The sequence below is a fragment of the Carassius auratus genome, chromosome 20 (genome assembly GCF_003368295.1).
Source record: "Carassius auratus strain Wakin chromosome 20, ASM336829v1, whole genome shotgun sequence".
NCBI classification, from domain to species: Eukaryota; Metazoa; Chordata; class Actinopteri; order Cypriniformes; family Cyprinidae; genus Carassius; species Carassius auratus.
The window spans coordinates 7,781,735-7,809,242 of record NC_039262.1 but is presented as its reverse complement, the minus strand read 5'-3'; the positions used below and the strand labels follow the sequence as shown (position 1 = coordinate 7,809,242).

The 27,508-nt window shown below is 36.1% G+C and overlaps 1 protein-coding gene across 6 annotated transcripts; it reads left to right on the top strand.

Moving 5' to 3' along the window:
• On the top strand, positions 1-27,508 carry scml4 (Scm polycomb group protein like 4). 6 transcript variants are annotated; one of them, XM_026290785.1, is made up of 9 exons: positions 1-519; positions 5,872-6,109; positions 15,666-15,892; positions 16,581-16,707; positions 19,333-19,533; positions 20,672-20,872; positions 21,744-21,950; positions 23,150-23,295; positions 24,246-27,508. In XM_026290785.1, the coding sequence occupies exons 2-9, from the start codon at positions 5,908-5,910 to the stop codon at positions 24,369-24,371; spliced, it is 1,437 nt and encodes a 478-aa protein (XP_026146570.1). In that variant the 5' UTR covers positions 1-519; positions 5,872-5,907; the 3' UTR covers positions 24,372-27,508. The 6 variants fall into 6 exon arrangements, with proteins under 6 accessions (XP_026146570.1, XP_026146571.1, XP_026146572.1 ...); XM_026290786.1 differs by having other exon boundaries at positions 2-519; positions 21,747-21,950; XM_026290787.1 differs by lacking the exon at positions 1-519 and adding an exon at positions 15,266-15,335 and having other exon boundaries at positions 5,976-6,109.

The window sequence follows — 27,508 nt, the reverse complement described above, 5'->3', positions numbered from 1 at the left end:
TTGCTTTATAGCGAGGATCGGAAACACTGGTGAAAATAGCCCGCAATCCTCCACGGAATTTCACAAACAAGCTTCTTGTGGGATCAAGTGGGTTTGTTCCAAAACCCAAGAACCGAAGAGAGATTCCCCTCACCGTATACACACACGAAGTAGGCTATTTATGCAATAGATTTTTTGGGGATACAGTCGGATGTCCTGTGTCTGTGTGTTTTACTCTCACCTACATCGTTTTGCATAGCAAGGCGAAATATATAAACGTTTCACCATACGCCCCCGTGGCTTGGCATTTAATTAGATCCCCGGGGTGCGGATCAGTTTGGCACCGTGTCTGCGTGCAAGCGAAACCGGCTGTTTTTTTGCTCCCGGAGCCCTGGCCGCGGTCCTCGCGCGACTTCACTTCTGCACCGGCGGCGCGGGAGGAAAATCGAGCCCGCAGTCCAGCTGCTGCAGCTTGGCTAAATTGTTCTGCACGACTCCGACAGGCGACAATCTAAGCGCTGTAGCCGTCGACAAGCAGAGGTAAAATCATTCTGACATTCGCTGCTTTTTCCAGGTGGATCATTGCTGATGTCGGTGTCGCTCGAGACGTCAAGTTCGTCGATGCAAATATGAAATGGCTACTGTGATATTGTCCGACTGGTGATTAATCAACAGATATGTTGCATTAATTGTGATAACTTACTGTTCAGTATACGTCTGTCTATTTTTAGACGATCTTGAGATGAGATTTGCACTTATGGATAACACTCTGAGATCTAAGGTTGTGCAAGTCTTTAATTTAAAAAACATATGATTTGAATGACATCTTCGATTTTTTTGGGTACTTTTAGACACTGTGCAGCGTAGCTTGCTTGCTTATTTATTTATTTATGTCAGTACAGTTCCCTTATTTGATTGAATATTGTATAGTAAATTCTTATATTTTATCTGATGATCAGTTTTTGATTACACCCACAGGAAATAAAAATCACAGATGGCTTCTTTTTTAGGTCTACATTGTTTATCCTAGACAGCAATGAGATTAAATAGCAAGATCACCTTATGTCTCCTGCTTCTCAGATTTTATGTTGTAAAAATGGACCCAGATATGAGATCTCAGCAATGCCTGTTTTGCAGAGATTATAATATTTATGATCAAATGATCTGAGCCATGTATCCATAATTTGAATGCTTTGTCCTAAAAGTTGTCCAATTTGGGACTGTTTTTATTTCTTCTAATGATTTTTGGGAAAACTTTTGAGGCAAAGTTGATACTTAAATGAAACATTGTTTAGATCTTCATTATGTAAGAATTTAGATTTATTAAGGGTCAACCTCCGATCAATAAACATTTCCTATGTGTAGAGCTGTTTATGTGTTCTAGTCCGTTGGGAAATCCTATCTGCCCCACCTGTGCTTGCTTTGTTTTGCTGCCACTTTCCCTTAAATACTAAAGGACTGCAGTTCAGCCTGGGGGCGATAGTGATATTTGTACATAAGAGAGCTGATAATAATTTTGCTTTATTGCTTTCAGCTAAGCAAACAGCTTTTTGCAGACACGAAAAAGTAATGTATTGTCAAGGCCGTTTATGGGCCATAATTTCTTCTTCTCCATTGCACTTTACATTACATGAAACAAGCAGTCCTGATTACTAATAGCCATCATTATTAATCCTCAAGTAATGTTTTTGGAAAAGAACAACTTCAGAGATTAAGCATGCTTGAAATGACTCCTGTGAAGGTCCCTTTCCCCCTTGACACCTACACACACACACACACACACACACACACACACAATGCAGTGGTGTGTGTTTTAACAGACCCTCAGGCACTGTGTCAGAGTGAATAAGTGGATACACACATTCTTCATTATTGAACCAAATAAGCCACTAGAGATGGACTGTGTGGAAGTGTGTTTGGTTACAAGGTTAGAAAAGCACTGCAGTCACAGAGCACTTCAGGGTCATGCAAAAACAGCCCTGCCCTTTTACAGTGTATGGTATGGTTCGTGTAAGGAAATACCGCTGAACGATAGGTGAATAATTGTTCTGTTGACCTTGTGCTGAGGCATCAGCGATATCAGCAGGATGTTGGAGAGTGCCACACACGGTACATTCAAATTCACACTCGTTCCTGGTCTGAAAATGGGCCTGAAATAAGACTTGATTGTGGCGTAATTGGCCCAAAAGTGGCAAATCTTTTTTATTTTTTGGTAGACAGAGTGCCTTTCCAAGTGCTGATATGAACTCTGCAATTTTCTGAAGTGTTTCTTTGAGAATATGATTACGACTGAGATTTAGCTGGGTGAGATTTCATTGAACCTGAAGGTTATTTAAATGATCCTCACCATGAACTCCCCTGTTGTTATGTCTGTTAACAAGACCTTCCTCACATGACCTCACCATTTACTATTCACATAATGTCTTTGATTGCACCACTTACCCTTTGGCTTCACCTCTTACTTTTAACTGAGATATTCAAATATGTCTCCTGTTGTTGAAATACTACAGTAAAGCTAAAGGAAAGTGTATCTGAATATCTCTCGCTGAATGTCATCCAGAATGAAATTCAGTCTTCTTGTTTTGCTGACTCAACCTAGCACAGTGACATTGATAGGTTGTTAGGGTTAGGGAATTGATAGATCTCTGCTTTATTTATTTGTATTTTTATTATTATATAGCCTAGATATAAAGGGTATGTCAAATTAATGTTTTTTTTTTTTTTTTTTTTTTTTACTTTGTATTGAGCTCTATATAATTTTTTTTATGGATAGATTACACAAAAAAATTTGAGGTTGAAAACATTTATTTTATATTGTTAAAAAATATTCTATGCTCACCAATGCTGCTTTGAATTAATCAGTAAAAACAGTGATATTGTGAAATATTGTTATAATTAAAAAACGGATCTATTTTAATATATTTATATATATATATATATATATATATATATATATATATATATATATATATATATATATATATATATATATATATATATATATATATATATATATATAATATTTACATTTATTTTAGTGATGGCCAAGCTGATAGTTATTTGTCTAAATAAACAAAAAAATGAAAACTTAAAAACTAAAACCAATAATCTGTAAATACTATACATGGATCTATTCATCAGTGCATTATAATTTACAGTATTAAAAATGGATGATGTTTTTATGATTTGATTTACAATCAATTTTATGAATAAAATTACAATCAATGGTGTTTATTAAACTAAGACATAAGTTAGTTTTTAAAAATTTAAGTAACATAATGCATATTGACATGTAATCTTAACATGACCCCTAAGTGTAAAATAAAACAGCTTTTTTTAGGCTATTGATAGAGTCTATATCTTATGTCATGATTGTAAACAAATATTAAGTAATAAAAATTCACTTTTTTTGTCATTTCAGCAATCCAGAATGTGTGTGTGTGTGTATAGTGAATGTGAATCAAGAGAGTCAGTTTGCATTTGTCTTGGGCACAAATTAATTTTAATGTTTAAATTCTGAATGTGTCTGTGTCTCTGATTCTGTCTTTTGCTTCTGAAGTAATTTCTCAAGGGGAGCCTAAGCCTTTCTGTGCCTGCAGAGCACAAGGGCAAATACGAATAAATATGATAAAATATGGATGAATGCTAATAAAGCACCGGCCAAGTGTGGCCCTCACTAAAAGGATTATCTGGAAGGGCAGACATTATTGCAAGGGCAGCTGGCGGTCTGCTGTGAGAACAAAGCACGGAAACTTCTGCATCCAGATTGCTCATCTCAGTCTTATTTATTATGTAATAACTAAAAAGGTGAGGGTACAGGTTTGATTTTGTGATTGTGGAGCACAGCTCTCTTTTGCACTGATTTGTTGTGCTGAAGGCTAAGGAAATTCAATTGTAAACTGGCTCTCAGGGTGTGATATGACTGGCTCATTTCAGCTGGGTCCCATTACTCTCATTAAATATCATAGGAATGGTTCAGTTTTAGGGAGTACTCAAACCCCCTGTTGAAATGATTTCCACAGGTCACTGTTTACAACCCTTTGTTAGACTCCTACACAGTATTTTCCTGGAGTTTACATTCAAAGACTAGCAGCCATTTATTTAATTGGAATATTTGGCTGTGCGCTCTATATACATACTGTTTACTACTTTAAACATGCAGTACAGTGTAATGCTCTATCAAATGCTGCAGTACTTTTGAAATACCTTACAAATTTAACAGACTTTTTCCATTAAGATGCACATTTTAATATCAAATGTTTCTCCGAGCAAGAAATCAGAACACATTAAAGTATATTTAAAACCATATTATTGAGCTTTGGAAAATAACTAGGTTGTTAACAAGCTTGGCATATGCGTCACTTTAAACTACATTGGGATGGAAAAAATTTGTGCCATGAAATTAAATGATTGAAATGCTTAGACTTCCTCTGAAGACTGTAAAGAAATGGCTTAAAGCATGCTTGAAGTAGGATGGTTATTAAAAGCCAATACTTCTTGTCTTGTGTGGTGAAAAGTCATCTATTCTCCTCCAGTCCAATTTTCCTAACAATAACTGTACTGTTTGGCACAGTTGGCTAATTTGCATCTCATTTTTTATTATAATTTCTTGTTTTGTTTTTTTGGTCAGTCAAATTTATTGCTTTTTTCAAACCAAAATTCAACATCGGATTTTTCATGCTTCATTTTTTTGTTGCTTGAAAGGAATGGAAATGGTTATTTGTGGTTATAAAAGACTTAAATCTGAGAGACCTTAATATGCAGATTAGAAATAGTCAGAGTTTACAAACCTCTATAGGAAGATGATACAACAATAGGTCGTTGCTACATACATACATTTGTGTATAGTAAAAATTTAATTAAGGCTTCTTGTACTAAATTACTAGATTTCTAAACCGACTTCATTCCACAGGTACATTTAACTTTGCAGTGGAGAAAGTCATTTACATTAAATGTTTGGTTTGATCATTTTGAAATCCACAGCTGCCTGTAGTGGTAGTGATGGTGGTGTTGTGTGTGTGTGTGTGTGTGTGTGTGTGATGTCCTGACCACTTTGGGTCATCTTTCCTTTGAAGATGCATTGCATCACTTCTCGGCTGAATAACAAACATGCCTACCCAGTGGTTGGGTCAGGAATGGCTGCCAAGACATGTTCCTTTGCCAAATAAAGCATTGGTCTGATCGTTTATTGTGCTGACAAAGATTCCTGAGAAACTCTAATTCGATAACTCCTTCAATAACCTTATTTAGGGTTAATTAAATCATCCCTTACACTTCAAAAGGTACTTGTAGTTGCTTTTATGTCTGAAACTGGAATTCTGGTGGGTATTTAAATCTGCTGGAATTTGTTACCCAAGTCCAAATGTTGCTCAGATAAAGCCTACTTTACACATGTCTATATGGATTATTCTAACTAGAAACACAAAGAATAATCTGTCCTAGACTGAATAACTAATAGTTTTTAGCTAGCCGTTGTTATAACATCCATATAACACAGGTCATTGTCCAAGACATTTTTTTTAAGCTGTACTTTGTTTTCTCAGAAATCACCTACTTTTGAGGGGAAAATATTTAGATAGTGAATAGTAAGAATATATTGTTTCAATTTAAAATTTTGAAAGATTTATGAACATAAAGCCCTTTAATTTTCCAGTCTTAGAATAATACATTTTAAAATCGATGATGACAATAAGATGCAACAGTCTGTTTTTTTCCCACTCTTCTACTCAGAAAGTGGTGGAATTGTGCATTCATTGGTAATTTTGTTCTAATCTGATGTTAGACAACTTGTTACCTTAAAGAAATAATGTGTGTCCCTCAGCAGTGTAGCTGATAGCTACATGATGCACACTGCTCTAATGTTCTCAATATGTGTGTGTTTGTGTCTCCCAGTGTAATGTTTTGGTCGATGTGTGAGTTGCTGTGGGAATGAGACTGCGTGGCAGGGATTTGGAGGATTCCACTGTCTCCTGGATACCAAGCGTCTTGGGTGTGCAGACCGTCAGGCTCCGCCTTCGCCTCAATCGCCGTGACGACAGGGGGAGGGGCCTTTGGCAACTGGTTGACCTGGGAGAGGAAGCACAGAGTGGGCATCGGATACGAGACAGTACGCCTCCTACTTGTTCTCAAAGTAAGACATAAATTCATAATAACTGCAGTTCAACAGCTGAGTTCAGAGACATAAAATTAATTCTACTTCTAACAGCTTTATGTGGATGGCTAATAGTGTTGGGCGATTTGCTCCATAGTCCTATCATCAGCCATTAAGATATATAATATAAATAAACTTGCCTTGCCTATGAGATTGCCGATATACGATATTATCATGCTAATTTATACAAATTTTTACTTAAGAGTGAACCAACTCCAGCATACAACAGCCTAATGTTAGTGTAATTTGTTAACTAAACGTTATATATTTTTTTAGTGGAGTAGCACATGGATGTCTTGATATTCCTTAGTTATTTAAACAGCAGCTACAGAAAGCGAGCAAAGAATATTTGCATTATCAAAAAACATCATCAATGACTTCAGTCTAGCATGAGTTTATGCCGTTCAAATGTAATCAGTGAAGCTGTCTCTTATATGTGACCCTGGACCACAAAACCAGTCTTAAGTCGCTGGGGTATATTTTTAGCATCAAAATTATAAATTTTTCCTTTATGCCAAAAATCATTAGGATACTAAATAAAGATCATAATCCATGAAGATATTTTGTAAATTTCCTACCATAAATATATCAAAACATAATTTTTTATGCATTGCTAAGAACTTCATTTGGACAATTTTAAAGGTGATTTTCTCAGTATTTTGATTTGATTTGATTATTTATTTATTTTTTTGCACAGATTTTCAAATAGTTCTATCTCGGCCAAATATTGTGTATATATAGTTAACAAACCATCCTTCAGATGAAAGCTTATTTATTCAGCTTTCAGATGATATGTAAATCTCAGTTTAGAGATTTTTACCCTTATTTTTTTTATTAAAAATAAGGTTTTGTGGTCCAGGGTCACATATTTACATCGCATGTACATCTGCACTTTTATGATGAGAGTGTTTCAGCGATGACTTATCTGAATGCCTCTAATTGGCCATTACGTTCATGAACTCAACGGAGTCGTGTGTGATTGATTATAACACGCAACCATGAAAAAAGTGTAAAAAGAAATATGGTGCAACAAATAAGTTCTAATAGTAATTAAATAGTACTATACAAATAATAATAATAATAATTATTATAATTATTATTATACATTTCTTGATATCGTCAAAGGCATCAGGTATCTCTGACCATCATCAATACATGATAATATTGATACTCTTAAGCTAAGAGTTATATTAGGGTTCTTGATGCCGTTTCCTCACTTCCTGTTCATGACTGAAAATGTCAGATCTATAGACAGTGTATAAAATGCTATTTTTGCATACAGAGACCTCTTTGTAATACTCAGGGTTTTATCATCATTAAAAGGGATTTAGATAGTTCTCCAGCTGATGAAAGGACTGGCAAATACATGAGAATAGAGTAATTGGGCACAAGAGGAAAAAAAAACATTAGAGAGGATAAGATAGACAGTAAGAAAAGAAGAGTGACAATATCCTCTGTTCATTACATCGGACCCTGGGATTCAGCACTGCTTGACTCCAAAAAAGATTAATGGAGATTAATGTGTGTCGTTCTTAATTATTGCACTCCCTATTCTCACGCTGTGTATGAAGAAAGACAGATGTTCCTTCCAGTTTTGGGGGGGAAATAGTATGCAGCACTATAATTGTCTTACACATACATACACACATTTTTAGTACTAGTTTTCATATTTTGATCACATGGTCTTTTAGAATCAGGGTTCCCTTGTCTGTTGCTATGGCAATGTGCCATGTACGAAGTAAATAACTTGTTGTTGTTGTTTGTGAGGGGTAGCACATCAATTAATTTTTTTTCTTTCTTCATAAAACCCCTCCTCTATGCTAGGCGTTGGCTGGAGTTGCTTGCTTTTTTTTAAAATCTTTTGTTATTTTGGTTTGAGTTAGTAGATGTGTGTGTGTGTGTGCACATTGTATTGCACATTTTGTGCATGTGTGCAATCAGTGGGAATATTTTAGGTATAATTTCCAGTCAGTGGCTGCAGGCAATTCTGGGCATGTGACTCTGAAACCAGAAAATTGATGATGGTTCTCTGTTTAGTTCACCTAGAGCTTTAGTTCCAGTCAAAGCAGCATTTTGTCAACATGTCAGATTGGTGGTTTAACATCAGTGTGTGTACATTATAAAATGCTTGTTAAACAATTAGCTTTGAATCCAGTTATGCCTTACATCTGAATGCAATAAGAAAATTTAGATTACTGTAATTGAGAAAATAGTAACAATAATGATAGAAAATCGTTTAATTGACTCCACATGACATTTTAAACTAATATAATGTAACATGTTTTAGGTTTTTTTCCATCTTCCTTTCTTTTTCATTCATTTACATAGACACATACATGAACACTCACAGACAGTAGTTGTCCCTCATCTGCAGTGTTAATGGGTTTGAGATGATTGAGTTGCCACTAAAGATGAATCCATGAGTTTAATTAACTTTTGATTTATTGTCTTCTGTATTCCAGGCATAATTAGAAATTAAATATAGCAATCAGCTGTATGGGTGAATGGCGGCCAGCTCTGCGTCAGAATGTCTAAATGTATTTCACAGAGTGCAGTGTCCAGGGAGACAGTATATTTCACTGGTTCTCAGCTGTTGGCACATGTTCTATGCTTTTGTATTCTAAACCGTTTTGATGCTCTGTTAGATCACCACTTGGTTCTAGTGTTAAATCTGGGTCCTGAAGCAAAACTTGAAGAAGTGATTTGTATAGAGGCCTTGGTTTGGTGAATATTTGTGTTAGGCTAGCGGGGTTTAGAGCACAGTTTCCATGAGTTTGCTCTTTGTTTGTGGTTTGCGTCCTCTTAGTGGCCAGTATGGCTGCTCCCTAGATACCACTGTCTCTCAGCCATGAGAGCGGATGTGATTTCTGTGATAGCAGCTAGTGCTCTGCCAGCAAGATTCTTCACAAGTCCCAAAGAAAATAACCTTTCTTTCTTTCTTTCTTTGCTGGCTTTTATTTCTGCAATGGCAAGTGCTGTTGTCATAGCAACCCATGTTGATTATTGATCTTGCTGATGACCCATTTGATTTTGTGTAAGTCTGATGTAGTTTGAACTTTGCTGGTGCTTTTGTTTCTGTGTTTACATGGTCATCCATTTGTTGTTTTCAAAGCATGCGGCTCTTTGTTGTAAAGGGATTGTGGGTAAATAATTGTGTGTGTGTTTGTGTGTATGTATACACACACACACACACACACATACATACATATGTATACTGTACATATATGTATGTATATGTGACCCTGGACCTTAAGTGTCAATTGTTCGAAATTGAGATTTATACATCACATGAAAGATGAATAAATAAGATTTTCATTGATGTATGGCTTATTAGGAGCTGACAATGTTTGGCAGAGATAAAACTATTTGAAAATCTGCAATCTGAGAGTGCAAAAAAATCTAAATGCTGAGAAAATCACCTTTGAAGTAGTCCAAATGAATTCTTAGCAATGCATATTACTAATCAGACATTAAGTTTTGATTTATTTACAGTAGGAAATTTACAAAATGATTTTTGCTAAATATCCTAATGATTTTTGGCATAAAAGAAAAATGGATAAATTTGACCCATACAATGTTTTTTTGGCTATTGCTACAAATATACCCCATTGACTTAAGACTGGTTAAGTGTGCTTTATTGTCAATTCTTCCACATGTTGAGCAAATACATACAGAGAACTGAAAATGCGTTACTCTGTGTATATAGAGAATACTAACAGTAGGGCATAAAAATACAGATAAATACAGATTAAATATAACATACAACTATACAAATGAGGGCATGTAAAAAAAAAAAAAATAAACATTGAAAATAAAAAATTAAACACAGTTAAATAAAGCAGCACAAAGCACATGGCAGCTAGAGTGCAAACCAGTGAAGGAAACAAACAGTGTAGATAAAATGATTGTAGTGCAAAAGAGCTTCTTCAGACTTAGATTGATCCTGCTGAGGGATCTCCTCACGCTGTCCAGGGGCAGCATCAAAGATACGGTTCTCAGCACCAGGCTTGGTTGGCAGGCCGCCTTGGGGGACCAACAGGTAGGGAGTCTCAGGCTGGTAGAGCAGGACTGGAGAGAACACACTGCACAAACAAATACTCAACAAGGCACCACTCAAAACCACACTACAACACTACTCAGCGCAACACACAGAGACAACAAGATGGGGAAAAGAAAAGAAAAAGAAAAGCAAAACAAAAACAAATGTAATGCAAATATCCAAATTTAGACTGAAAAATATCTAAAGTATAAAATCTAAACAGTTCAAGAGCAGAAACAAGACTGATGAATAACTAAATATGATATAACAATTAAATATAAACAAGAATACTAAGGAGAAAAACCAAAATCTGAAAATCAAGAGCAAAAACTACAACAAGGATACACAGTAACAGGGCAAGACTGGGATATAGAGCAGCAAGTCAATAACCAGACGAACCAGCAATGACAAGAGGAAAAACAGCACAATATGACAGGAGGAAGTAACACGAGGACCGTAATTTTACAAATGAAACTGTATTTTTATTATGTTTTTTAAATATTCCCACTGATTGCACACATTTTATTATGTTTTTAATTGAATTTTATTCAGTATACGCAATATTTTTTTTTGTCTGTCATAAAAGATGTTTAAAAATATGTTGTAACCCACATAATTTTTATAATTTTTTATTTGATAATTATTATTTTTTACTATTATTCCATTGCAAATTATGGCATGATGATCCTGGAATTTTACCATTTTTTTCCAGTTCTGTTTGTTTGTATGCATGAAGACATGCATTAGTGTGTGTGTGTGTGTGTGTGTGTGTGTGTGCGCGTATGTGTGGTTAGACTTGGAAGACAATTGGCTTGACCTTCAGTTGACCTGGAAGCAGTTTATTACATGTAAGTACCCATGTGGGAGGTCAAGGACAGGTCAGTTTAATAGACTGTGTGTGTGTGTGTGTGTTTGGGATGGGTTGGGGTGTGGTGGTTAGGTCCTGGTATTCCTTGTGTTATGGGGACCCACAAGTTTATACCAGTACATTTTAACCCTGTGGGAATTTTTTTTTTGGTCCCCATGAGGAAACAGACTTATAAATCATTCAGAAGAATCTTTTTAAAAAAATCTAAAATAGCAGAAAGTTTTGTGTAAGGGGTAGATTTAGGGGTAGGGTTAGGGATAAAATAAAGGGAAGGGATAGAAAAGGGATAGAAAATACAGTTTGTACAGTATAAAAATCATTGCGTCTATGGAATGTCCCCATAAAACATGGGAACAGTGTGTGTGTGTGCTTTGTGTAGTTTTCTTGTAGCAGCAAAGTGTTGATATAAAAGGGGCCAAAATGTAATTTATTGCCTCACTGCCCAATGGCTTAACCTTTTCATACAAAGACTTTTTCTAAATCTTATTTCACTGTCCAGATTGCATAGTGGTTAATCTTTTGCTTGTGTATCTAACAACGTTATCCTGGACAGAGCAAGTCAGCAGATACACTGTCTGTACACTAGCCAGCATGTGATAGTGTGTGAGTGTGGGTGGTACACGAGCCAGACCCCCGCCCCCCCAAACACACACACACCACTGACTCAGGGAGTGCTACACATTCCCTGCGTTCTTCTGAGAGGGGTCGGAAGGGAAGGAGGAAGCTTCTTTCACTCTGTACAGTGCTAGAACTTATCTTTCACAGCAGTGTTGATATTATTGTCGAGTTCAACGAAAAAACCATGAATGAGGGCTTTAATGCACCTTTTGAAATCATCTAGGCTAGTTCTTTAGTTTGCCTGGTTGAATGCTTGTATACACTCCATGGTCAGTGAAGCTGCCTTTTATACCTGTTATTGTTATAACATAGTAACTAATGTGCCTTATTATGGCTTAGTGTTCAGAAGCATTTAGGCAGTGCTGATATGTGCTGATGGTTGAATGTTTGTGTTGCTGATAGATGAGTTCAATATTGAGTTCAGTTTGTGGCCTGTATGAGTTTTTGAGCTGGGGACAGGCATTTATTTATTTATTTGCCCTTAAAAATGTAATATTTTACATTATTAGTTGTTAATTACTACCTATCAAGTATCATTAAATTATATAACAACACCCTGTTTGAAACAAATCTGTTTGTTGTAAAAAGGCTATGCCAAAAAAAAAAAAAAAAAAATATGGCAATAATTATAAGGTATAATTAATTCATTTCTGTAGTCTGCAGTATTTGTTTACATTATTTAAACACAGAGAAAGAACTCGAAATCGGTTCATGCCCATGAGAAAATGCATGCATATTTTATTTTCTGAGGATTTTTAAAGTCTCACTATACAACAAGGATGTCGATTTGTTCTAGTTTATCCTGTAGATTTAAACCTGCACGAAGAATCAGGAAATTCTGATTTAATATATATATATATATATATATATATATTATATATATTTTTTCCCCCCAAATATTGCTATATTACATTTTTTTTGTTTCTTTTTTAAATACAATTTTTTATTTATTGAATTTACAGTTTATTAATTATTACATATCCAAAAATGACATCGAATAAAATGTGTCATAGAAAAACTGTTTAAATCATGAGTAGTAGCCTATTTTTCAAATCAACTAGCCTAAACAAAATTCAGCCCATTAACTGCTGGCAGTGGACATATCGTTTTGGGAGTCTCGGCTGTTCTAAACACTGCTGTAGTCTAAATTATTCCGCAGGCTCTGCATCAGTTTATGACTATGGCAAAGGGAGGATGTTAGGCGCCTAGTTGCCATGACGACAGAAAAGGGGACGAAGTAGCGGCTGCGGAGCGCGCGGAGGTATCGCGAGCGGCAGAAGCGGCCGGTCTGGGAAGCCACAGAGGCACGGAAGCGAGTTTGAGTCTTGACATTGCTGATAGCGATTCCGCTCCAGCGCTGAGAGCTCGGTGAGTGTTCATACATTTAACATGTGTTTACGTGCCGCTGATTTCGCAGTAAGATTAGGAGATAAGGAAGGAAGAGCTCGCGCAAAGCAACGCTGCTCGTAAACATTAACACGCGCATGTGGAACGCTGCTCTATTTTCGACGCTCTATTTTTAATGTCTCTCTCTCTCTCTCTCTCACTCTCTCCCTCTCTCTCAGGCTGCTTTATGGACGTTTTGCGAGGCACCGGTTTTCTGTCCTATTGGAAGTAGGATAAAATCGTGTAGTTGTAGGAAAAACCATTGTCCGTGAGAAATAGATTAATGTAATTACGCATGGCCTGGCTGATGCATAGGGGAGAGAGAGAGAGAGAGAGAGCGAGAGCGCGCGAGCAGGTGAGCGGAAATAATCTGATGTTTAGAAAGTGGATGAATATTATTTGAAATTGGGGTCATGCCTATTTGTCTTGTAAAAGCATAATAACTAAAATTGACGATTCCCTTATATTTCGTTTATAGTATATGGCATGTTACTTGATGTTTTGTGCAGATAACTTTTTGTATTCATACTATTTGTAGTTTAATCTCATGAATGTTTATCCGGAAAAGCAGAAAAGTAGATTCATGTCATTTTATTATCTCTGCTTGCACAGCTGATCTTCAGAGTGTCTATTGACACTATGCACAGCGAGTGCACTTACCATATTGCATGGCATATTAAGGACCCTCCCTTTAAAAATGAACATGAAAGTAGTGTGTTCTGTGTATTTAGTCACAGAATCAATACAAATAATTAGAAGGTAGCATATTAATTAAAATGATCAATAATTATCCCAATTTAATTATTATTATTATTATTATTATTAACTCTAGTTATGAGAAGTAATTCATAATATTTTTACTAATTTCTTTGTCATAGAAAACATAATTAAATAATTATATCCTAAAATGCCACCTTAAAAGGTCCCAGTTCATTAGAGTCCCAGGCAATACTTACTTAAAGAGGAAGGATGAGAGAGGAGAGAGCAGGGGAAGCTGTCTGTAAGGGCCGATCTTGAGGCCAGGCGCCACAGCTGGAGGGGGAGGGGATGAGAGTGAATGAGGACTGGGGGAGGGGGACTGACTGAGAGAGAGAGAGAGAGAGAGAGAGAGAGAGAGTTGGAAGAACGGAGGATAGTGAAGATGCTTTTATGTGGCTCAGTGTCTGTTTCTTCCACAGTCTGCACACGGTAGGCCTCCTCACAGTTTCATCATTAAGCTTTTGTTCTTCACATAATTCATACCAGCCCAGTTTCATATGTGCATGGTTAGTAAAGTATGTTTTTCTGGCATTTACACAATAAATATGATTGTGATATGTAATTATGGATGGTCTGTATGTTAAATTTGTCGTGCATTGTTTCTATTTTTTTAATTGGACAGCATTGCTGTAGTACTACTGAGTACTCTTATCTTGTTTGTTTCACTGTGATGTTTCCAGGAACAGCTGCTCGTTTGCAGGTTGCACTACCGGTTGCAGTGTTTGAGCTGTGGTCATGTGTTTGAGTTGAAATCTCAGAATGAATATGTTTAAGCATTGACTGTTATTTTAATTCAAACTGTTTTGGTTTTGGTTGGTTTGATGTTTGTTTTCTGTGAATTAAGGGAAAGGGAAATCCCAGGGTTCCCACTGTCATAGAAAAGCTGGAAATATCAGGGAATCTTAAAGCTGTGATTTCTAGGACTGGAAGAGACATGGAAATGAAAATCCTAATAAATAAAATGCAAAATGTAATTGAAAATTCAATAGATGCTGTCTTCCCTTCTAGTTAATTTTTAAATTATCAGCTACTATATATATATGACCCCAGACCACAAAACCGGTCTTTAGTAGCATGTGTCTATTTGTAGCAACAGCCAACAATACATTGTATGGGTCAAAATAGATTTTTCTTTTATGCCAAAAATTATTAGGATATTAAGTTAAGTATGTTCCATGAAGATATTTTGTAAATATATAAAAACTTAATTTTTGATTAGTGATATACATTGCAAAGGACTTAATTTGGACAACTTTAAAGGCGATTTTCTCAATATTTAGATTTTTTTTTGGCACCCTCAGACTCCAGATATTCAAATAGTTGTAAATATTGAATATCGGGTCACACATATACAATTTTTACTCATACACTATTCTAATGTAATCATTTCTATAGTTATGCTCAGTTTTAAATTTTCATCCGCTAAAATTGCTATATTGTTTATTTTAATTTTTTTTTCTTTCAGATTACTAAAATTATCCAGTAATCACGAATGACTGACGAATGAAAAATCATGGAAAATCATTGGTCTAAAGGTGTGGGAACCCAAAATTTCTTACTTGACTACATATATTTCTGTGTATGCGTGTTTTGGTTGAGGGGTGTGTTGAAGAGTTTTATGATGAATTTATGGTTGGATATTTAAAAGTTGTAGTTTTTGTTTTTGTTTATAACATAAATATCCAATTAGTAGACACGTGTACTCCTTATACAATTCATGGTATTTGTAAAGTCAGATCTCCAACACACGATGCAGAATGACAATTTTTACTATAAAAAAAAAAAACATGCTACCTAATGTATTCAAATGATGTAATGTCAATGTAAATGCAGTTTAACATTGTCATTGTGTTTTTCTCTCTCAGGTCTGATGAGTATTCCTTCTGCTGCATCAGTTCAGTCAGGGGGTGGAGAGATGCAATCACCTGGGGCCATTAGTCCCTCCTTCCTCCCGCCCCCAAGTGGAAAAGTTCCAGGTCGCAAGAGGGGTCGCCCACCCCTAAAGAGGCACCCGGAATATCAGAGTCGCTACCCAGAATCCCTCCCACCCATTAAAGTGCCTAAGAAGAGAGGGAGGAAGCCTGGCTTTAAGGTCAGTAAATATCAGAGTGTTTGTGTGTCTGTTTAAATACGCACATGCATGCGTAGGCCACAAAAAAGATTAGGCCTTTTCAGCCGTGTCTACCAGATGCATAAACGTCATCAAGTGGTGCATTTTAGTGCATAATGGTGTGTGTGTAACACTTATGATGGTTTAGCTAGAGGAACAGAGTAATGCTTTGTAGGTAGGCCCATCTGATGTTGACTGTACAAGAGAAGGAGGTGATAGGTGGTTGTTCTTTGACTGATGTATCTGCAGTCTGCTGCTGCTGAGTTATTTTTAGCCGTGTGCCTGAGCACAAGCCTCATAATGTCGCTGCTGCTGATTTAAAGAGCAACATGCTAGCACAATGTGTGTGCATGTTAGCAGATTTGGATTAGACACAGTGCAAATACATTCTTGCTTAACCTTAACCTGATGGTTATTGCTTTATGTAGCTGTGTTAGGGACAGTTTATCTTCCAAAACATACCCATATTTATTATCAAATAACAATCTCCTTATATATATATATATATATATATATATATATATATATATATATATATATATATATATATATATATATATATATATATATATATATGTTTTATAAATGTCTAAATATTATCATATAAAATGTTATTATTAATAACAGTAATAATAAATATGATGTGTGTGTGTGTGTGTGTGTGTTTTAGCTGAAGGCTCGCTTGATGACACCTCTAGCCATCTCTCCTCCCAGCAGCACCCCGGAGCCAGACATGAGTTCTATTCCCCAGGACGCTGCTACTATCCCCCACTCAGCCACTCCACAGGTCCTCACAGGTAACAAACACACACACACACACACACACACACACACACAACACACTTCTGCCGACTCCCAGTTTTTCTATTTGCAGTGTTGCTGTGCCTATCCCAGAAACTAGTACCCTGCTCTTACTATTAAGAGAATAATAAAATGTGAGCATTAGTGGAATCACTGTCCTCAGAGAAGTCACATTATGACTCAGTGCCATCTCATTCTCTTCTTCGTGGCTGTAACTGTAATACTGTAACCCTACCCATATATTGCATTCAAATATTGTTGTGCCAGTTGTGATGAGACTTCAATCCACTGGTCTGTCACTCCAAACTCAGTCTGTGTGAATGTAGCCATAAATTATTTCACTGCACAGACACACTCAATCTTTGAGGTCAGGACCCAGTGGTCTACACGGGCTGCCCATCCAATTGGCAATAACATCCATCACTAAAAGGAGATGGAACAGAGAGAAAAGAGTAGTTACATCTCTTATTTTAAAGGTTAATAGGTGTGAGAGTCTCTAGGGACATTATTGAGGGACCTGACTGCTCTTGCCTTGGAGGCATTATCATCCAATTTAACTCTTTATTACAGTGGAGAGATCAATTCTGTTCTGCTACATTGTTTTTATAATGGAATAAAAAATCTTAGTATTTAAACTAAAGAATAAAAGCTTAGAATAAATTCAAATCCTGACTACAGCTTGTGTGTTTTAAATTCTGCCTTTCAAAATGAGTAGAGGCTGCGTCTCAATGCACCTGTCTGGTTCTCCATTAGGTCTACTTTAAACTTGAGAAGATGTGATGGTACGGCTGAACTCAATCCTGAGTTCTCAAAGCTTAATCCCTTTGTCGTAGGGAGCAGTTGCCGAACAAGAGGCTTTTGTCTGCCCACCAGGTGTCTAGACTTTAATTCTTTGTACAGCGGAAGAGTCACGCTCTCTTTTAGTCCCTTTAGTGTATTTCAAAAAACCATGATCATTTTGTCCAATTTCATATGTTTGACATCAGCATATTTCCATAAATTCTTTGAAGAGAGAAATCTGACAGCATCTCAATGCTCACAAACCTGTGTTCCAGTATGTGTGTGAACTGTTGGACTGTTGTGGGGGTCGCCAAGGGACTTGTTTCGGCTGCTGGTGGAGGTCATGACCTTGATGACTTGAGGTCATTGTTAATAGCTTTTGAGCCAGAAAACGTGTTTGCTTGTGCTTGTTAAATTATATTGCCTTTCCTGAGTATGCAACATTTTCAGTGTCTGTAAGTCTACTGTACATGTCTGGCATGTCAGTAATCTTGCTGTCAGTTATCTGATTTAATGCTTTGTGTGTCACATCAGTCCTCCCACACTAAGTGTTCATTGACTTTATCATGTTACACATTCTTAAACACACGCACATGCTACTTTTTGCGATTATTTTAGCCCATGGGCGGCACGGGCAGTGTGTATGTGTGTGTGTGTGTCTGCCTCCTGGTCATGGCGCTTCTAGATGACAGACGACGGAGGAAATCCCTCAGCATGGCAGTCTGTCAGATTAAAGCATCCGCATGCTGCAGACGAGCGAGGAAGCGAGGGAAGTCAGTGGGGACAGATTGTGTGGGAGGATTTGGGAGGGGGACAAGTGATTGGTGGATTCCTGCACAGGCTGCTTTCTCTCTTTTTCTGGCTCTTTTTTTATTTCTGTGGTAATGCATACAAACCCTTTTTTTTTGTTAAGATGACTCGCTCATGCATGTATTTTTCCTTGTTTGTAAGTCACTTGAGATAAATGAGTACATGGAAATGGTTCCTATGGGGTGGGGGGGGGGTTATTTGGGGTAATCAAAATTTATTGCTTACGGTTGGCTCATAAAACCACAGATGATTTTTTGGGTATGATTTACAGTATGTGATATAGTTTAAAGTCATTACCTCAAGAAAAGCAACAAGATTTATTTGTGTTATGCTTTGTATTTCTAAGTGTGTGAATCTAGTGATTTAATTGAATTAATTATTCCTTTTTCATGTAAACAACTAGGTAAATACACAGGATAAAACACTGTTCATGATACAAGAAACCATAGCTGTCACAGGAGCCAAGATTTTATTTTCATGTCTTTTATGCTTTGCCTCCCACCTTTTCTTTATTGCTTGTCTCTTGGATCCCATGATAAGGATGTGATATCTTCTTGTTTATGAAATGCAGTTCTCCTTTCCTGACCTCTGGAAACAATCTATAAAAGTGGTCTCAAATATTTGTAGATTCCTTGACAAATATTTGAGGATTTAAAAGTAAAATCTCAGATATGCACTGTGTATGTGTGTTGCACAATTACACTGTCTTTATAGCTCATTAATTAATGTTGGATTATTGTGGTGATTTTTTTTGTACTATTAATTTACTGTGCTTTTAAAGTTACTTATTGCTACAGTTACACAAACACTTACATCACCAGCTAACCAAATGAACTCAATTTCAAAACTCTCAAAAGCAAGCTCAAAGCTAATTACCCTGCATAGCATTGCAATTAACTGTGGTGTTTTATATCATACTTATTCCATTATAAATGCAGATATTGCTAATTTTACACAGTAACTAAGAAATATCTTTCTTTGTTCATCTCTGTCTGTTTCTCCATATTTAAAATCTCTCCATCTTATTCCAGTGTGCATCTACGTGAATAAGCATGTGAACACGGGTCCTAACCTGGACAGGCAGAAGGTGCTGCAGCTGCCCGATCACCTGGGTCCTGCCAGGCCCTCTGTGGTGCTTCAGCAGGCGGTACAGGGCTGCATTGACAGCGCGTTTCAGCAGAAAGCCGTCTTCACCCTGCTTACTGAGGGCTACGGGGGAGAAAAGATCTCAGGTTCATTTGCATGCCAACACAAATGCGTGTCTCCATTCTGATTACCGTTCTGCATTCTGATATTCATACTTTATATGCACTGTTCAAAAGCTTGAGGCTTGTAAGATTAGAAAACCCCAGAAATGAATTATTTTATTCTGCAAGGATGCATTAAATTGATCGAATGTGATTGTAAAGACATTTTATAATGTTACAAAAGATTTCTATATCAAATAAATGCAGTTAATTTGAACTTTCTATTCATCAAATGTATCACAGTTTCTACTAAAATATTAATCAGAGAAAGAGTTTCATACAACATTTCAACAACATTGAATTATTTTAACTGATAGTATTAAGAAATGTTTCTTGAGCATATAATAAGAATTCTAATTGATCGTGTGACATGAGGTCTGGAGTAATGGAAAATGCAGCTTTGCCATCATAGGAATAAATTGCTTTGTTAAAATATGTTGTTTGCTTTTTTATTTATTGTTTTTACTATATTTTTTATCAAATAATTTCAGCCTTGGTGAGTATAGGATTTATTTAAAAAACAATTTGTAAAATATTAATTATGTGATGGATGGGTATATTGCCCAGAGCAGATTGATCTGTCAGTGTTTGATAAAAACTACGTCCACTTAAAAGATATAGAGTAAATATTTATATATAAATGTATTCGTATTTTATATTAAGTTCTAAATGTAATGAACTTTCAGTATTACAAATTTATTTAAACAACTGTAAATGTTGCATATTTTAAAAGAAGTTCACATTTGCAGCGCCACTGTAACCTCTTATATTAGGTCTGCACAATAAATTGCATGCAATATTTAATGCACATCTTGACGGTAATCAGCGGTCAATCTCCACTCGATCATATTTTGCACATGTAGCTTTTCAGAGAACAATGGCTTTGTGTAGTAAATGCTGCTCCATGTGAAAGTGCGCAGGTGATTGAGATTTACAGCTGATTACAGAACTGGCTTTACTGACAAAATGCACATTAAATATTACATGGCATTTATCGTGAAGCCCTATCTAATATGTATAATGCAGACTCAGCGAAATAAAGTGTTGCTGCTTAAGTATTAACACAATTTCCATAAATGTGCAATTTATTGGAGTTTAAACACTCTTTGTTTCTCTTCCTCAGCCACCTTTGATGGTAAGCAGCATTTGTTGAGTTTGCCAGTGGTCAACAGCGTGGGCTATGTCCTACGCTTCCTCAAGAAGTTGTGCAGAAGCCTGTTGTGTGAGAACCTCTTCAGTGACCAGCCCATCGCCCCTTCATCGTCTCCCTCCTCCTCTTCTTCATTCCATGCTGAAAAGCACTCAGACGGACAGCCCAAGTCAAGTGCGTGCTCATCAAGCTTTTACGTGACCTCTGTTCTTCTACCCTTTTATACTCTTCTTCTACCCATTAATAGAGCTGTATTTACATCTGTCCCTAAACAAATCTACACAGCATAACTTTTTTATATTTTATATATTAGATTATTATTTATTATTTATAGTTTTTTTTGTCTTTTTGGTTTTGGATGTTTTGTAATTTGCCCATTTTATTGCATCTGCACTCTTTTCTGTTGCTGCCAAATTTGGCCCTTCTGAAAATGCAGAGGAGGCCTTTAGTGCAAGCTGAGCTTTTTAAGTGGCAGTGAAAGGTTGAGTGCCTCTGTGAGTGGCCTGTGGTTTGAGTGTCTAAATTCTGTTGGCTCCATCTCTCTCTCTCTCTCTCTCTCTCTCTCTCTCTCGTTCCTGCCTGAATGTGGTTTTGGAGCTCTAGAGATTAGTCTGAATGTCATGACTCAATCCCATGTCAATGGTTAACGTGGTTAAGAGAGGAAAACCTACTCTGGAAGGTGCCTACATATACTGTATGCATATCAGTGATTCCTGCATATAGCTGCGTTTGCACTGTCTACCCCATAATTTGACCTAGATAAACTACGTAAAAACACTATTTTGGTTATATTTAGTAATTCTTTCTTTAATTTACATTTTCATTTAATTGATTTTAAATATTTATTGAACCACCTGTAATTAATTATATTAATGTTTTTTAATTTTTAGCTTTTGAGTGAAAAATGAAATTGAAAAATGTGTTTTCTTACCATTCTTTGTGCATGTATGTATACAATATTCTTCAAGGACCATGCAAGGCAATCTTCATCTTCACTTCACTTTGCATGCATTATTTTCCCTAAATTGTGTTTATTTTTGTACAGCAGACTCAATGGTGGACGATTACCATGGAGATTCAATGGACCCCAAGCGCTATTCAGTTGACCCCATTGACTCTGCCTACGGTGCGATGTCCTCACCGTACACCGCGAGTAAACCTGTGTATGGTTTTCGTTCTGGCACTGCCTACTCTGGAGGTGTGTGCAGGCAAGCAGCCAGTCCCAGCACATTCCAGGAAGGAAACAGAAGTGGTAAGAGAGGAAATGTCCACTTTTTCACAGAAGCTGCAAGTGTTTCCACACTACTGTAAAACTGCTTTAAGATGAGAAGATGCTCATGTGAGAAGACATCAAGAAGGAATCAAAACACTAAAAACTGGTATATATAGGCCCTATGATTTTGTTCTTCACAACAACGCATCAAAATAAAAGTTTGGTTTAAACTGTGACAGAAACATATTACTTAATGTAGTACTGCTACTACAACTAACAAAATGATTAAAACATTATTTTAAGGAATATTTAATAGAACATTTTTTACTAGAATTTTATTTACCAGAAAAATGTAAATACACAACACAGTATTTCTGGAAAAAAAAAGAAAAGTTTTTCTTAAAATCATTTATTTAGAGATGCTTTTGATTATTCAGTCCAGAAAATGATTGAAAAACACAGAATCTGGCAAAAATAAAATTGCATTTCAGAAAGAAAAAAATAATTAAAACATATTTCATAGGGCCTTGAAAATGTAACTTCTGTTAACTTTTAATAAATGTTAATTTATTTTTATTTTATTTTATTTATTTTAAATTTTAATGCTTTTAAATTGTGTACGTTTCATGATTTAAATGAATTAGACATGCTTTTTGATTAATAAGATTTAATTTAACAATTAAAACACAGTCTAGGAAAATTAAAACGGAAAAACAGAACCTAGACAAATTAAAAACGGAATTTGTAAAAAATAAAAACCGATTTCACAGGGCCCTATAAAAACACTGTACCAGTGGTTCTCGACCAGTGATACTACCAGGAAACTTCAGCAAACTTCCAAGGGGAAATTTTTTTGCCAAATCTGTGTTTAAAGATGACTTAAAAAACTTTACGATTTTTAGTGGTTTTGTATATCCTTATTTTAATTCTTTGTTTGTCTTAGAACCTGGATTCTCACATTTATGTAAAACTACATATGAGGAAGTCTCATTTTAAAACTATGATTTCTAGAGCCGAAAATATTTTTCTAATTTCGCCAAGCTCTAACATATTTTAATGGGTAGAAATTGAGTGATACATTAAAAAAAAATCTTCAAATTGAGTCATGGGGTCTTCTGTGGTGGACAATGGAGGGCCTTGGATTCAGTAAGGTTAAGTACCACTGGTATATTCTGATTAACAATTAACTTCTCATTATTTTTACCTTCTACCTCTGAACCTGATTTCTCTTTATCTAGCCTATAGTCCATCCCCAGAGGGAGGGGAGGCAAAGCCCCCACCCAGTAAGGATCCCTCCAGGTGGAGCGTGGATGAGGTGGTGTGGTTTATCAAGGATGCAGACCCTCAAGCGCTGGGCCCTCACGTGGATCTCTTCAGAAAACATGTGAGTTTGATTGACACATTTATTTACTAGTGGCAAACAAACACCATGTGTTGAACATTTAGTCAGATAAGAAATCCCTGTGTGGGTAACATTAGTTCAGTTTCGCGTTAGACAACCCTAGATATGATCAACTGTGTGTTTTCACAGCTCACACTTTCAGAAGCAATTCAAGTTCACATCATTGTTAAAATAAGCACCTGATCTGAATGTTCCAGGAGACTTCTTTGCACACTGCTTATTTAGATTAGAACAAAAGCAAAGTACAATTTAACACTAACATTGAATTCACTCTTCCGTCCAGGGCTGCACACTTAGCCGAATTGAAATTGGAATCGTGTGCATTATTAAAGTGCAAAAGCCTGTGATTTAATTAAATGTGGAAATGAGTGGATCTCAGTAGGTGCTCTGAGTGTGGTGGTTATGTGCGAATTGTAATTGGAAAGCACTGCAGCTTCACATTTATGTAATTCGCCACATCTTTGCTACAAGTGAAGAAATAGAGGTAGAGATGATTGTTATTATCCAGGTTGAATGTGCAGTTTACATTGGTTTTATAAATATTACAATAAGTATGTTGGCTTGACCGAGTAAATTGTCCTAGAGCTTTCAAGCCATGGCCACTGAACTTAGATGCAACTCGATTAGATGCATGCTATCTGTGTGCTAAATATGTTAGCCTTCAATCTTTTAAAAAGGCCTTTTCAAGTCAGCATTACAATTGGTCTTCAAACTTTACTTATCTAGTTAATATATGTACCATTAGTGCTTCATAGTAAAGGTCTTTGCCAAGTTTTTAAGCTCTGCTTTTACTCTGCACCACTCACATAATTTAGTTTCTATTATCACATTATTTGTTAAAATAATTAGCATTTTTGGACCAGATTTTTATGGCATCTCCACTAGCAGTATTGTAAAACATTCTGTTGTGCACATTGTGATTACTTCTTCAGGAGATTGATGGGGATGCTCTTCTTCTCCTGAAGAGCGACATGATCATGAAGTACCTGGGACTCAAACTGGGTCCGGCTCTCAAGCTCTGCTACCACATCGACAAACTAAAACAGAACAAGTTCTGACCTGTCTCTGCACCCTACAAACACAGATGGATTCACTCACAGTATTTACTGTCACTCTCATTTGTTGTAGTACAGGATCCTCCCCCAACCCCACTCCCCCCCACTCTGGTCATTTGAGGACAAGTACCAGACCATTTTTTTTACTTGCTTGGTGTGTCTGCCTGTATATTGAGGCATTTTACTGACCAGAACGTTTCTTTTTCTAATTTCAAGTGCACAAGCATTTTATTGATTACTTGATACTGAACACTGCTCTGATCAAATGGCATGTCATCTCAGCTGCTTTCTGGGATTTGAGTTATTTGTCCTCAAGTGAGAGTTATGCAGATGAGTTATAAGTGTAAATCATGCTTTTTCAAATGGGCCTCATTACAAACATATTAAGTCAGAGACAAACGAGCTCCAATGTTTTCAGAGCCATGGACCCTTGTCTAAATCCCTGTGAACTTCACAGCCACCTGCTGGTGAAGGGGAGTCACTGCAACTCTGTCATATTTACTACCATTGTAACCAGGAACCATTCAACTTTCTTTTTTATTTTGACAGCTACTTCAGAGGCCACTAACCTGGGAGATCACTAACATACAGAATTCAGCATTGTGCTTTTGACTGAACAGATACAGTACGCACACAGTTTTTCCAGGGTACAACTATGAACAGTTTCACTTTGCAACCAGCAAATAACAGGCACAAATGCAACTTTACTCAGCAATGGACCATTCACGTCATCTTTGGAAAGCCTCCTTGGCAGCCTAAATCAGAACTAAACAGGATACACTACTAGGCAGTTTAAAATGGTGCATTACAAACATAGTAATGCATACCAGGTGCTGTTTCTCAACAAACAAGTCAAGTTAATAAAAACAACTATACTGGTACAGTACATTTCTTACTGTGGACCAAATAGAGGTCTTATTAGTCCCTAAATGTCTTGTTTTTCCCCTCTTTTCGGAGCAGACTGAAAAGCTGCTCTGATTCTACACAAATGTCAGCTTATGATTTACTTCGAAAATGAGAAGAACTTTACAGTAGTGCTCAGTAAATTCATTTCATTGGGTATCATGAACTAACAATGAGCTATACTTTTACAGTATTTATTAATCTAGTTGAATGATAATTACTACATATACTACTGTTTATATGTTTGGGGTCTGCAAGAAAGAAAGTAGAATAAAAAAATTAATTGATCAAATCTAGCAGTAAAGATATGGTTTCCACAAAAATACTAAGTAGCACAACTTTTCCGGCATTGAAACGAAATCTTAATCATCATATTAAATTGGTTTCTGAAGGATCATGTGACACTGAAGACGAGTAATGATTCTGAAAATTCAGCTTTGCATGAATTCGTATTACTGTGCTATAAACAAACATAAATTAAAAATGCACAATAGCATATTTATAAATTGCCATTAGCCCAGATTAATAAATGCAGTAAAATTGTTAGTTTACATATGAATTAATAAATGTAAACAAATTGAACTTTACTGTAAAGTTTCATCAAAAAGTACGACATGTTTCAGCCTATTTTTTAAATGTGACATTTAGACTTTGATATGTAATAATTGTTATTATTATTGTTATTATTATTTGTATTATTAGTATTTTTTTATTGAGCTAAAGTGGCATTCAGAATCACTGTATTCCTATTCAGACAGGTGAACTTAAGGGATCGTTCATGCAAAATGAATAATTTGTCATCATTTATTAACCCTCATGTTGTTCCAAGACTTATAGTGAAATTCAGTTTTGTTCCACAGGAATGCTTATGAATGACATGACGGTGAATAAATGATGACAGATTTGCCATTTTTAGGTGAACTATCCCTTTAAGTCGGCCTTGATGATGTCATATCCAAAAATGGATTACACCGAAGTGTACAACTTTTCTGTATCTGCAATCATGTGTAAATATGATAACTTATGTGATAATCACTGATGAAATCTACCATTTCTTAAGTTAAAAATCTATTAAGTACAGTTTAGAGCCAATCATCCAATGAACACATCCAGCTTTAACATGTAATCAGCTTTGCTGTGCTAGACTTCATTGTTGAACAATCTGCCTCTTAAAGCCACTGCTATGTTAAACCGAGCGTCTGTACAGAATCATTGTTTATCATTTTGCAACAGGGAGGCTTTTGAGATGTTTTTTTTCCTTTTGGTGTAGCATCAGTTGTCCTGGGTAATAGCTTTCTCAATGAAAAATGTAGGCACCAGTAAGAAATAAAGGGAAATAATCGGTGAGCTCTTAAATCTGGTGCCAAGAGGTCAGGGTTCTTTATGACTAAATCTACTGATTTGAAAAGTAGTGTTCATTTTTTAATAAACTAGGCTTTAATCATGTGATGCCCAAGATTATAGAAATGAATTACCCATGTGTGATGTTCAATTTCTTGTATTAGCTTTAAAAGCAGTTTTTTTCTTTCCACTCATGTACTCAAACAGTGGGAATATCTTGTTAGTTTTAAAAGCCCTTTAACTGAGTAATAGCAGCACTGAGATTTTACATATGTTTCTAAATACTATATTCTATGGCTGCACTTAACTAAATCATGTAAGAAGCCCCGACACAATAACAATCATAACAATCTTTAATAATTTTGTTTTGTGCCGTTTATGATATCACACAAATATTCTGCTGATATTGACTGACTCTGATGTTCCTGGCTAGATATTGCCTACATTTGTGACGGGAATATTAGTGGGCTTTTAGGGATGATCCTTTCTGCGGTTCATAATTTTGTGTGTGCATATGTCAGGTTGCGTTTGCCTCCGCACCATGTCATTCCTTGTCATTTTTTATGTAATGACAAATGTAAATGTACATTTATGAATGCTGCTCTTGATGATAGCCCCTGTAAGATTGTTTAAATTTGTCAGCTCACAAAAGAGTTTTAATGGAAAAAGGGGGACTACAACACGGACCATTCATGTTGGTGCTATGATATGACTGTGTATTTAACAAATAATGATTTTATGCATATGATTTTATGGTTGGTTTGCTTTATTTCTTCAGATAGGCTTCAGTCTTGTGAACTTTCGTGACTGACGACAGGCTCTGCATTGCGTGTCTGTTTGTGAGGTTAATATAGAGCATTATGAAAGAGTCAGAATAAAGCATTATGAACACCCTA